The sequence below is a fragment of the Prunus dulcis genome, chromosome 1 (genome assembly GCF_902201215.1).
Source record: "Prunus dulcis chromosome 1, ALMONDv2, whole genome shotgun sequence".
Lineage (NCBI taxonomy): Eukaryota > Viridiplantae > Streptophyta > Magnoliopsida > Rosales > Rosaceae > Prunus > Prunus dulcis.
In genome coordinates, this window is record NC_047650.1 from 38,468,046 (window position 1) to 38,481,750 (window position 13,705).

At 36.6% G+C, this 13,705-nt stretch overlaps 1 protein-coding gene across 1 annotated transcript; it reads right to left on the reverse strand.

Moving 5' to 3' along the window:
* Window positions 1-717: 717 nt before the first annotated feature.
* Window positions 718-5,291, reverse strand: LOC117616243 (low affinity sulfate transporter 3). The gene is made up of 12 exons (XM_034345491.1): window positions 4,857-5,291; window positions 4,707-4,755; window positions 4,411-4,618; window positions 4,090-4,267; window positions 3,746-3,811; window positions 3,396-3,626; window positions 3,184-3,310; window positions 2,799-3,085; window positions 1,623-1,816; window positions 1,430-1,518; window positions 1,144-1,220; window positions 718-1,033 (listed from the first exon to the last, which is right to left on the reverse strand). Exons 1-12 carry the CDS (start codon window positions 5,187-5,189, stop codon window positions 881-883), a joined length of 1,992 nt encoding a protein of 663 aa, XP_034201382.1. The 5' UTR covers window positions 5,190-5,291; the 3' UTR covers window positions 718-880.
* Window positions 5,292-13,705: the final 8,414 nt, after the last annotated feature.

A 13,705-nucleotide genomic window follows, 5' to 3' on the forward strand; every position in this document is an offset into this window, starting at 1 on the left:
CTGATTCGGTGTCGTTGGAGCGAACTTAATGAGAACGACGTGTCGTTCGACTAACTAAGCCTCCATAGTTAGGGATAAGAAGATACAATTTTTTGTTGTTGTCAAAGTTAAGGAAGAGGGGGGTGTTTTCTTACGCACATTGTCAATGTGTTAATAAGATCCGAACTTAAGATAAGAGGTTTGTAAGTTAAGGATATTTTCCACTAGGTTGGAGTTAAGGACATTTTCCACTAGGTTAGAACTCCATTAATAGAAGATACATATCTTCAATGAGCTACAATACAACAAGCCTTTAGACTTGGACACGGTTCGGTGTACCGCCTAAATTATAAACGGCATCAATCATGTCTATAATGATTTAACTAAATCGTAAAGCAACCCAATAGGATCGGTTTAGGCCAGTTCGGTTTACTTAGATTTGTAATTTGGGTTGGTCAGTTCTGGTTTTTATTTTAGACCAAATTTCTAATTCTTTTGATTGTATGGTGTCTTTGCCCCTCAAATTTGAAGAAAATCATGTTTTTCTACTTTTTCAAAGGGTAAAAAGATTTTTTTTTTGTTTTTTTTGTTTTGGTTTTGTATTTTTTTTGCTAAAGGGGTAAAAAGTATTATTAATCCAAGTACTAATGCATGTTTTTCAAGTGCATAAGTAACTATTCTTAGCTACTTGAGCTACAAGTTGATTGCTATTTTCCTTCCCACCTTTGTAAACATTAATGACTAAACCAACCTCCTTGTATATGGCCAAAACAAGAAAATACTCAAACATCTCTTTACTTAATTCCCTACTTTACAGTCACAGCACATAAGGCTATGCATAATTTTAGGGTTTAGTCATGGTTTTTGATGTAATTAATATCCAATAAGGCCACTCAAACCATCAACATCTGCTCCCACCTGCCACTTTGGGATTGAGGCACGCATCTACAGCTTCACCAACAGTGAGGAAAACCCTCTCCCCTCCAATTATGTCTAACAATTTGGCCACCTTTAGCCTGTGAATCACTTGCCATCTTGGGTTGGCCATAGCTAACTGCAATCAAACATAAACAAAATCATTGAAAACAAGTTTACATATATATCAGACACTTCCAAAAAATTAAAAAATAAAAAAAATAAAAAAAATTTGAACTGATGCCTTACTTCTATGCCATGCGAAAACAACTTCTTGTGTATTTCTTCTAGTGCAAGAATTCCCGAAGTGTCGACATTTATCACATCTATCATAAGAGAAATTTGACATTAGTCAGTCAAAATTTTAAACTTATACCTCGTTGAGAGGTGGAATATATACGTCATTCTTTAACAATCATCTTATCAAATGAGCATCGCTCGATAGATAAAAATGAGAGAAAGAGTACATATACAACCGCTTCGCATATTAATAAATTTTTATCAAGCTTTAGAACTACAAATAGAAGGAACTTACTAGACATGTCAAGGATTACATGTTGAATTCTTCCCTTTTCTTTCTGATCTTCAGTCTCATTCTCTTCTTTCGTCACCGACCTCATTACCCTAAAATAAACATAGCCCTAATGCATTAATTATTTGTAAGTTGAAATTAATTATGTCACCTCAAGAGCCCTTGATCATGGCAATCTAATTGATTAAACTCATACCTTTCTCTCACAGAGTTAGCATTAGCAAAACAAAGCAGAGAAGAGTTGATGCCAATTATCAAGATGCTTGGAGTTTTTGTGGCCATGGGGTACTGATTGATGTTACAAAAGATGTCTGTTCCTGGAAGTCTCCCTAGAACTTCTATGCCAGGTCTAAGTGAATTCACCAATATCTTTGCAAAGGAGATGCTGACCTGCAGTCCATCAAAAACTCACAATCTTATTCCTTCTTAATAATTTGGCTTGATACTTGCAAGCTATTCAAAAATTGACATTTTGATAGGTTCCACCAGAATCAATCCATGAAGGAAAAAACCCTCCATCATCTATAGTGGGCTCAGTATATATAACAAAATGAAGCATCAAGCAATATACTACTGCTATTAATGGCCAAGTGAGATATATAGTGTGTAACAAGAGAAATGGTACTATGCAAGAGTCTACATGTACCCTAAAATGGATCCTACATGGCCCCACATGCATAACAATCTCATATGGGAAACTTTAGATTTGTCAATTGAAGGTGATTTGATTCCTTGCAATCTCATATGGGCCTTTACAAGATGCTCATGAGATCTCATGTTACATGAAGTATAGTGAGCAAAGTCTTTTACGGTGAGAGTGTCATATATAAACTACATATGTGGACTTTCATATTAGTCACATGATTCATCTGAATAGCAACTTCACTTTAGTTTAATGAAATGATCATATGACTACACATGAGAAGTTCATATATGACAACCTCACTATAGAATTTCACATAGCGAGCAATATGATCTCATTCCCCACAATGCAACATGCTAGATTTTCATCAACAGTAAGTCTCAATATATTCTATATTTTATAATAAAAAAGTGAAAAATATCCAAAAGAAATTGACCTCATCCTTCTACCTGGGTCATCTGGTAGGCCCAATTCACACTAAAGAAAAGATAAGCACCCACTAGTCTACCAAGATCCTCATTACATTATCACTCTCAATCATGGATGGAGCCTACCTCTTGTTTAAATTCAGCTTCACATATCAGAAAATTAGCTCTCATTATTCTATCTATACATTTTACCATTAAAAGTTAGATAAAAATTTGTCTGGTTAATTTTAGTTAGCTTCCCATCCTAGATAGAATTTAATGCATATTGATGGACATTAAAGTGACAAGAGTGAAAAGTTACCGCAACAAGAAGACCAATCTCTGCTGATGCAAACAAGACCCCAAAGAATGCACCAATGCAAGCAAGGAAGTCTAATTTGTCAACCTTCCAAATGTGGTAAGCTCCAGTTATATCAACAAGTCCAGGAAGAGCTGATAGGATGATTGAAGCAAGGATGGCAATGGGAGTGAAGTACAAGAGCCTAGTAAGCAATTCCACTGATAAAATTACAGTGAGGGCCATAACTATATTTGATACCACAGTTTCACAACCTGCACTAAAATTTACAGCTGTTCTTGAAAATGAACCTGCAGAAGCCACAGCCAATCAATTGCTTTTTACTAATTAATGCCGATTTTCGAACTGCACCTTTGACAAGTAGGAGTTAATAAGTAATATAACTCACCAGTTGACACATAGCAAGAAGTTAAAGATCCAGCAATGTTCATGCATCCCATGGCTATCATTTCCTTGTTCCCATCAAGATGGTACCCTTTGATGGAAGCGAAAGATCGACCGACAGCAATGGCCTCCTGATTAAATCAAAACTTCAAATTATCATTAAAATCTACAACTTGATCAAGAAGAAATGTATAGTGAAAGTAAAGGATAACTCACAGCAAGAGCAATAACAGCAGAAATAAGTCCTGCTTTGGCTGCTTGTCCAACATGTGGGCCACCGAGTTGTAACTGATGAGCTGAACTTGGATTTAGACCCCCTTTGATGTGTTTTACTATTTTCACTCCATGCTTATCAGCTTTTGTCAAAAACACTATCAAAGTAGATAATAGAACTGATATAAGGGGGGCTATAGCTGGCAACCAGAAGAGCTTTTTGTTTCTCTTGCCCTGCAGATAAGAAAGTTCTTTGAGGGCTAAATGACTAAAACAGAAAAGATTGGCTAAAGGGCAGATTGAGAGATTGGCTAAAGGGCAGATTGAGAGACTAGAAATTTGTCAATACTTACAATAAACCTGGTAAGTAGCAGGAAAATCAGGAATGCACAACCCAAGACAATATTCAGAGGGTACCACTGCCATGACAAAGGAAAGAGAGAATCTGTCAACTTTGTGTGAATTGACAAAAGCACATAAACAGGTTGAGAAAACAAGAATCTAGACATTTTGGCCATTTTTCATATGAAATACATGAAATGGTTTTTGATTTTCTTCAAGAGTAAAACAAAAAAACACTGAATTATGTACACTTAATTAGTATTTTATCACTGCTGGAAGTGTCTTTCCTTGTGAGACAACCCATGTGAAGTACCTAAATCTTTTTTCTAGGATATGGATCTTGTAGAAAACTTACTGGTTCATGAACAATTGAATTGAAAACAGACTCCAAGACGGAGACCACATCGGTGTTGGTGGTGAAGTGATTGATCCCAAGTAGACCCTTCAGTTGTTGGAGACCAATGACAATGGCTGCACCAGCCATGAATCCTACAATGGCAGCATGTGAAAGAAAATCCACAAGAAAGCCCAACCTGTTAAGTACCATTAAAAAATTGGCCTATTTGTTAGGATGAACAAGGTTCCAGAAAAGAACTAGCTAAACAATCCAAATACATATTGAAAGGTTCCATCAAAGAAGGTCACAAGGAAAACAAGTTTTCTGTAAGAAGCATACCTAAAGATTCCAAAAGCAGCTTGGAAAATTCCAGCAAAGAAGGTCACAGTGAAGATAAGCTTTCTGTAAGCAACAGGATTGGCCACAGGATCTTCTATTTTCTGAACCAAGGAGGCCAGCAGCATGGAAACCACAGCCACTGGCCCAATAGCTAGCTCTCTTGAACTCCCCATTAGAGAATAAACCAGAGGTGGCACAATGCTTGTGTCTAAATGAAATAAACAAACAACAAGAGAAATTAATACCTGAGAATGAACAGAAATCTGCAGATAAAGAAACCAAACTAAACAACTTACACAGGCCATATTGAGGATCAAGTTTTGCAAGATTAGCATATCCAATACTCTGCCAGAATTCATAAAAAGACACAAGGAGGGAAGAAGAATATCATATTAGAATGAAAATTATAATGTTTTTCTAAGTACAAGTTAAGCTAGGAGACTTACCTGAGGAACACTAAGGCTAGCCAGTGTTAAGCCGGCCATCACATCGTTTTTAAACTTTGATGCCTTGTAATTCCTTCCCCAGCTAAGAATCGGAAACAGACCCCGAAGGAACGAAAACACACGGCTAGCTGGAGTTTTCTGCTTAGAAGAGTAGTCATTTCCTTGAGGAAAAACATTGCTTTTGATTCCATGAAGGAGCTGCTGCCATAGACCTGGTGGCTCAGGAGAATTGAGCAACCACTGAGCTCTCTCGACCCGACCGGTAGTGTCCTCAACATGATGCGGATGCTGCTGCAGCTCCACACTCAAAACCTCAGTTGGCAGAGAACCCATGGTGGTTAATTTGAAGTGTTTGGGTGAACTCTCTTCAGTAGCATATTATGTACCTGTAGTGCTAGCTTTGTACCAACCCATGACAGAGATATGTGATTGTAATGTAGTCATTAAATTTAAATATATACACAAGTGCTTTAAGAAAGATTTAACAGAATCATAGAAGTCAATACATATTGATGATGTCACATTAATTGCAGCTTGCATAGTACTCATAAATTGAACTCCTCAGAATTGATGATGATCTCATTCATAATGATTGATGATTTCTAGGTATTTATGACACATGTATTTTAATATTACTATTGTTAATATGTTCTTTTTGTTGGGGTTTGGAGCTCAAAACCTCATAGGCAAGTATCCAAGTTATTGCTGGTATAGTGGATAATGCAAAGAGTCATCTCATATCCCAGCAAAATCAACTCCCATTAATGATGGGAAGTCACTAGATTTTCTACTGAAAGCATTGTTATTACATTCATAATGTTTGTGAGCAGGTAACTAGCATGGCTATAGAGTAAACCGTTATACTAAGCACTCATTTATTGAGCAGAATTGACTTAAGCATCGGAGAGTTTTCGATGACACGACAAGGAGAACCCTTATTGTGGTTTGAATGATCTAATCTAGGTGAATTACAGATAACCAGCATTTGCTTATACATATAAAACAAAGCTCTGTGGCCTTAGTAGTTAAAATCAACAGAAGCTAGCCCGTGAACTCTCTTATGTTTTCCTGAATGAGACCAAACAGGAGTTCGTCTGTTTATGATCCCATGGCATGCTGTTAGTACAGATGTTTCTCCATAGAAAGCTATTAGTACAGGTGTTCTCCATAGAAAAAGCAAGCAGCTTCCAGCAGAAAAAATAAAAATAATAAAAATTAAAATTAAAAAAACTTGTAGTGTTTAATACCTACAACTCTAAAGATTCATGATCTTTTGAATCACGGCATAACTCATGGTGTCTTAGAAAGAGGAAAAAAGAAAAAGTTTTTCCCAAAGTACAAAGACCAAGAGACAATAGTACAAGTAATGCAGGTACAATCTATTTTTCTCATCATGAAGGATCAAATAGGTAGATTGAACAATATCTCCCACTGTAATTGTTTGGCTAAACTACCCCAAAAGCTCCAAGACCAGCTCAAAACCCTTTTCTCATGACCTAATACCTACCTCAAATGACCAGAAAGTCCTAATAATAATACCCAGAAGAAATGGACAGATATTGGCCTGCTAGGCTCCATGGCTTGGTAGATACTATATAACTATATTGGTATATTATTGAAGAAGGTTGATTTGCTCCGACTTTTCATCAACATCTACCATCCCATTTGCAGCATATATATAGTGTGAATAGTGGTGTCATAATGGTCCCTTAATTTGATTCCCCATATGATATTGCAGAGTTAACCCAGCAGTCATATTTGACAAACCTGCCATAGTTAAGCAATCAGAAACCGAAAACCATCACCTCCTAAGTGCTTAATGTGTTTCTCATCTCCATATAACTCTCATCATGTACATATCTTTCTTTTTTACCAATCATGCAACACACTTAGACCAGGACCAGATCATCCAGTCTAAGGCCTGAACACCATTGATAATTAGAGAGCATAGTGTTATATGTACCGCATTTACTGCTGACATCTCTCATGTAGCTGAGATCTATTATGTAGTTGGTCTCAACTACATGAGATATTCGGTCCATGAAATGCTCGGTAAATGTAGCACAAATAGTTTATTATTAGATACTAAAATCTAAAGATTACACACAATTATTTTCCCCTTTTAGTACTTGGACAAGGACTTATTTGGACTTTTCACAAGCAAGAATTGGATGAAAACCGATGAACTTGGCCATTGACATGTGAATAAAGCAGCAGCACCATCATGTAGTTGGGATATATATGAACTTGTGCCCACTGCTGAGAGAATACAAGATTGTATGGAGGAGGTTGGTCTAGATATGACTTTGTGCCATGGTCCCTTTTTCTGTCAATCATAGGTCAATACAGTCCCCCAACATTGTAGGGTTTAGCACTTCACGACCGACTTCCCAGTGGCCACCTTTGATTCTTGTTTTTGTGCAGCTTTTTTGACCTCTCATGACCACATTAATTCCTAATGCAGTTGAAGCCTTTGTCCTTATCATTTGAAAGCTGCATCTTCTTTATCTGTAAGGAAGCTTATATTTGCTTTTATGAAGTTGCTTGCAATTTGTTCAGTCTCTCAAAGTAGTGCAGAATGTGCTAAAATCCACTTAGCATACGAAACCTAATTCGGTGTTCTTTTGACACATCGTAAGAATCTATTATAAAATTGAGAGAAGCTCAAAGTTTAATAATAATAATAAAAGTAATAACACCTCTAATCTCTTATCTAAAGTTGATTTTAGTACTCCCCCAAATCCTAGAACCACTAGGGATGATAGTTAACTAGAAAATTACAAAAATCAAAATTACCCTTAAAACTTAAAATGCTAATTTAACCAAGAAAACCATGTTAAATTGACTCTTTTTGTCGTTTTTTGGGAGTCATGGCCCCAAATCAGAGTTCGAAGAGTCCAAACCTGCAAATAGTTTGATTTTATTTGTTTTTGGACCTACGCATGTCCAGCTGCTCATCAATCATCTCGGCTACTGTTCTACCTCATCTTTAAGATTATTGATTTCTTGATTACTATGTATGTTGTTATATAGTCATACTATGAATCTGAATCATACATATACAACACGATTCAACACAAAATGGTTTTATACAACTCACAATTTTACGACTTAACATATGATATCATACTATTGAGTCAGAAGAACATCTCTCATTTTTCGATTGAGACAGTCCCTCTTAGGCTGATCAACATGGAATATATTATTTTTTTCTTCTGGGAATTGCAAGATGTGTCCGTAATTTAGCTTATTCGATAATTATTGCTCTTTTTAACAAGTAGGTCCATGCATTCCCAATATTTCAAAGATGCCCTGTGTTGCAATTGATTGTTGGTAGATAGTGGAAGTCAATTTTTAAAACACAGTAGTGTTTCATGCTTATTTGGAGGAGAAAATGGTTCTCCCTCCAGAGAAAATTACAAACTAAATCTGGAGATGAAACCCTTCTGCCTCTCTCATATGCTTCAAGCTCATGATCTTGGACACAATTAAGGGAAGATTCACAAACGTGATGGGCATTGCAATATTAGTCCCCTTTTCTGGGTGCTTTTACTAAAAGAAAAAAAGCACTTATACAAGCCTTTGAAAAGCACTTAAAAGTTAAAAGCATTGTGCCATAGTTAACCTAAGCATGTCTGAGACTCACATTGATCAGAAAAAAAAACTCAGCTCATAGTGCTTCAGGCCTCCACTTTATAATGGTTTATTCTACAAATATAAGCACTTCCAGTACCACTATGATGCACAATATTGGTAGGGGAATTGATGCGTTTTGTACAGGTATGGATAATATAGATTTAGAGCTAATTATTTTGTCTTATTTTTTAATAAATTGTTCATTGCAGCAGCAAAAAGAAGAAGAAAAAAAAAACCACAAGGAAAAGAAGGCAGAAGGAAGATCAGAACTGAGCCAGACTGGATACAAGCAGAAGCCTACAAGGGCTAGATATAAAAACGAAAAGACAACATTCTTCCTACTTTAAAAGCTTTAGGCTATCACTTGTCTGGGTACGTTTCTTTTATCCCCCCCGCACATGTACAATGATTCTTTGTTTTTTTGTTTTTTAATCAAATGGCGGAGAAACGGTTCAAATTTTTGAACGTCTTTCAGCATTGAAAAAGATACGCAACAAGATTAACTTTTAGTTGGACTACATACAATAATTTAACCATGCATTTGAGTGAGGAAATAAACTTGAAATCTAGACAAGAGTTAGAATTTTTAAATTGACATAAACCAATTCTCTTGTTTGAAAATAAACGTGTTTAAAAAAACTGGGAAGTTGGAAGTGATCAATTCCAACATTAAATTTCATTTAAATAGTCATTAATTCTTAAATTCCAAGAGGGTGGAGTATATTAAGGAAAAAAAACATTGCATTAGCCAGCCATCACCACCAATACCACCATCATGATCGTCACTACTGCCACCACTTACCACTAACAGTCCACCTTCAATATCACACATGATACTACCGCCACTACTGAAAGAAGATAAATGTTAAATTTTCATGTTCAAATTCATTAAACTTTTAAATTAGCCAAATAAGAAACTTTACGAATTCTAAACACTAATCTTCATTATTTTGAATTTTATCATTCATAAAGTGCTTTATACTTTTAAATTTTCTCATTTAAACGTAGTGTATAATTGTGATATTTCTTTTTTGATAAATTAAAGTTTCTCATTTAATAGTTCGAGGCTTGAGATGCACCTGGAATATCTGTGTCGTGAATGTTGCTATAATAATATAGTTCATTTTATGTATCATGTTTCCGGGGATGCCATTCGAAAGTCCTTTTGGTGTTTGCTGCATTTTCATCTTCGAGGGAGTACACATTCAAGTAGGTGAAAATTTACTCATTCCCCTTCAAAGTAGGCAACATTTGCCTACTCGAAAAGCAAATATTGGAAAGTATAATATTTAATGATAAGCAATATGTATATTGGAATACAACTATACCTCGTGGGATTACCTAATTCATTGGACCGACTAACTTAGAGTATGTTTAATGGGACTGATCTGATCTGGACTAGGTTCATATTTGGCCTCAAACGGGGAAGAAAAAAAAACACTTTCTAAGGCATGTGTTGGCCTAAGAGCATTTCCAGCAAGGAGTCTCCGTGGGAGGAGGGGGGGGGGCAAATCGAAAATGGTGTTTCCAGCAATAAAGATCTGCCAGGGCAAGAAGTGGGGCCCATCAAACTGGGCTAGCTCGAGCTCCAGCTCGAGGGCAAGGATGACGTCAGCGCTGGAGTTTAAAATTTTTTAATGTTGGCGCGTGCTTTGCAACGGCTCTCTTCCACATGGCTGGCTTTTGGGCTCTCCGATCCACTTTTTCCAGCAATCCAACGGCAGCCATTTTTTCCCCAATAAAAAAATGAAAAAAATCGAAACTACCCCCCAACTCCCTTCCACGTGGCTCCTTTTGGGCTTTCCGATCCCTTTTTCCAGCAATCCAACGGTAGCCAATTTTTTCCCAAATTAAAAAATTAAAAAAATCGAAAAAAATTTTAAAAAAAATACCCAAAAAATACTGATATTTTTTTTCTACAAATACCAACCAATACTCTTCACTTTTAACACCAACTCCTCATACATTTTCTTCTCCTTATACTATTATTCACTTTCTACTCAATATTTTTTCACTTTTAAGTTATTTTTTTCTCTATCATATTATGGGTTCTTCTAGTGAAACCGGAGGAGCATGGAGCATGATGGAAGATGTTAGCTTGTGTGAGGCTTGGCTCCAAGGTAGTCATTGTCCCGTAACGGGCAATGAGATTAAATTCTATCATATGTGGAAAAAAATTCATCAGGAATTTTGTGATAGGGTAATTGGTTCGACCCGTACGGATCAGGCATTATCTAGTAGGTGGAAAATTCTTAACAAAGAGTTGGGGAAATGGAGAGATGCCTTGACAAAAGCGATGAACAACCATAGAAGCAGGGAAAACCTTAGCAGTGAGGTAAATTATTTGTAATTTTTGTTTTATTAATTTCTATGTCATATTAAATTTTATTTAAATGTTTCTTGCAATTTATATATGTTGTTAATATTTCTTGTATTTCCAATATTAATATGAATGTTTCTTGCAATATTTATATTTTGTTTTGCATTTCTAATAAATTGTTAAAGTTTCTTGCGTTTCCATTATTTTTTTTTTAATACTTGTTGCATTGCCAATGTTTTTTAAAGTTTCTTGTATTGCCATTTTTTTTAAAATACTTGTTGCATTGCCAATATTTTTTAAAGTTTCTTGCATTTCCATTTTTTTTTTTTATAGATTATCCAAGCACAAATGTTTTTTGGTGCTACTGGGCAAGGCAAAAAAAGTTTCAACCATACCCTATGTTGGGAGGTGGTGAAGAATTGTAAGAGATTCCAAATTATTCCAACGGGTCCGACGGTAGTCTTGAACGAGACGCCACTCCATGAGACACCGGCATCGGATTCACCTATGGATTCCCCGATGAGTCAAGACTCGCCTATTGAAAAGGAGCCTAGGCCTATTGAGAGGAAGGCGGCGAAGGTGAAGAGAGGGAGTAATTCTACCAAGAATGCATCTAAATTTTTGGAGGAACTTTCAAAGATGCAAGCCATGAGAATTGAAATGGACATGAAACAACAAGAGCACGATAGGGCAATTGATGTAGAATATGCAAAAGAAAGGGAAGGGAGTCTGTACTCCAAGAAAAGATTGAAAAAAAGGATCGGGAAACCATGGCCATGGATACAAGCCATATGTCCCCTGAAACAAAACAATTTTGGAAGCTAGAACGAAGGGATGTTATGAGACGAAGACTTTTTCGTGACGATGGACCTAGCAACACGGATTGGTTAAATGATCAAAACCATTAAGTTAGTTTGCTTGCCTTTCATTTCATTGTACCATTAAGTTAGTTTGCTTGCCTTTCATTTCATTGTATTTTTTGTTTTGTTTAAAAAATTAGTGGTAATTCATGTATTTTATTTTATGAGTTGTATTGATTTTCTTTTAGTGAATAAAGAAAATATTCAACAAAATTCCTTTTTATTCAAAACATTCCATACATAAAAAGCAAACCACAACCAAAGCATAAAAAATAAACAAACCACAACTAAAGCATAAAAAAACAATAAAGCATAACTAAAAATACAACATAACATAATACATTAAAAAAACATCTTCACTTCACTTCATTCACCTTCATTGCCTTTCACCGCCCACAAATGCTCCATCAAGTCAACTTGATGGTGTTCATGAATATACGACGATTGCATCTCTGTGTAGCGCTTAATCATACGAGGCAAGAAACTACCGTCTCTAACCAACGGATCATGCTACACTGGTTCTCCATTTGGCCCCATGGGTTTTTCATAAATTCGTGTTAAGGCCGTGTTCATGAGATCTGGTTCATACACTTCATTAGCATCATAATCATACTCATCTTCCACAATCATGTTGTGGAGGATGATACAAGTCATGATTATACTCCTAAGCACCTCTTCGTCAAATAGACGCGCCGCACCCCTGATAATAGCCCACCGGGCTTGAAGGATACCAAAGCACCTCTCCACATCTTTTCTGTACCCCTCTTAATAGGCAGCAAAAAAAATTTCCTTATGGGATCGGGGATGTGGAATTGATTTCACAAATGTTGTCCACCTCGGGTAAATACCATCAGCTAGATAATACCCGTTCTAGTAGACAGTACTATTAATTTGATATGTGATATTTGGGCCTTCACCTCTCAGAATATCATTGAACACCAGGGATTGACCCAGGACGTTCAAATCACTTTGAGAGCCGGCAACTCCAAAGAAGGCGTGTCAAACCCATGTATCAAAACCAGCAACTGCTTCGAGGATGATGCTTTTCTGCCCTTTCCGATTGCCATAATCCCTTTGCCAAGCAGTTGGACAATTTTTCCATTGCCAGTGCATGCAGTCAATGCTACCAATCATTCCAGGAAACCCACGAGACTCAGCTTTTTTTAAAAGTCGTTGCAGGTCCCTGAGCGTAGGTCTGCGCAGGTAGTCCCTGGTGTACAGAGTTTCCACTGCATCACAAAATTGCACCAAGCTCTCCAAAATAGTGGACTTCCCCATCCAGGCAATCTCATCTACCTGATCAGCAGATGACCCATACGCCAACATTTGTATCACAGCTGTGAACTTTTGCTCGGGAAAAAGCCCCAAATTTCCAGCACAATTTTTTCTTTTGAACAAAGTATTCATCATAACTACAAATATCATGCATGACTTTATTGAACAAATGAAGTTGCATTCTATACCTCACTCGAAAATGAACATCAGAGTACAGAGAATGTGGGATAAAATAATCTTCCAGAAGATTCTTACCCCAAGAATGTCTATGTCTGTCCACATTCGGGGCACGGCCTTCTCATGAACCACGACGGCCCTAGTTTTCTTCCTCCAACAAAGCAACGGCCATGCCAAGTTGCTCATCTAGTTCTCTCTGCGCCATTTTGCTTGCAGCTCGTCGACGCATTCTTTCTCTCATTTCTCGCTCTTACCTCTCCAAAACCTCTTGCATGTCTGCCATTGAAAATTGAGAATGAAATCTAAAATCTGAGAAATGGAAATGTAGAGAAGATCTGGTGTGGGAGGTACCGTATGAGCTGAGCCTTTGGTTTTATAGAAAAATTTAGACATACAGATATGACGCGTGGCGCAATCTTAGAGGGTGAAAATCTTATCTGAAATTTGAAATTCAAATGAAATTTAAAATTTAAAATTTATCTGAAATTTCAATTTCGAAATGTATCTGAAATTTGACATTTTGAATTTATCTGAATTTTGAATTTTGAAATGTATCTGAAATTTGAAACCGAAAATCTTAT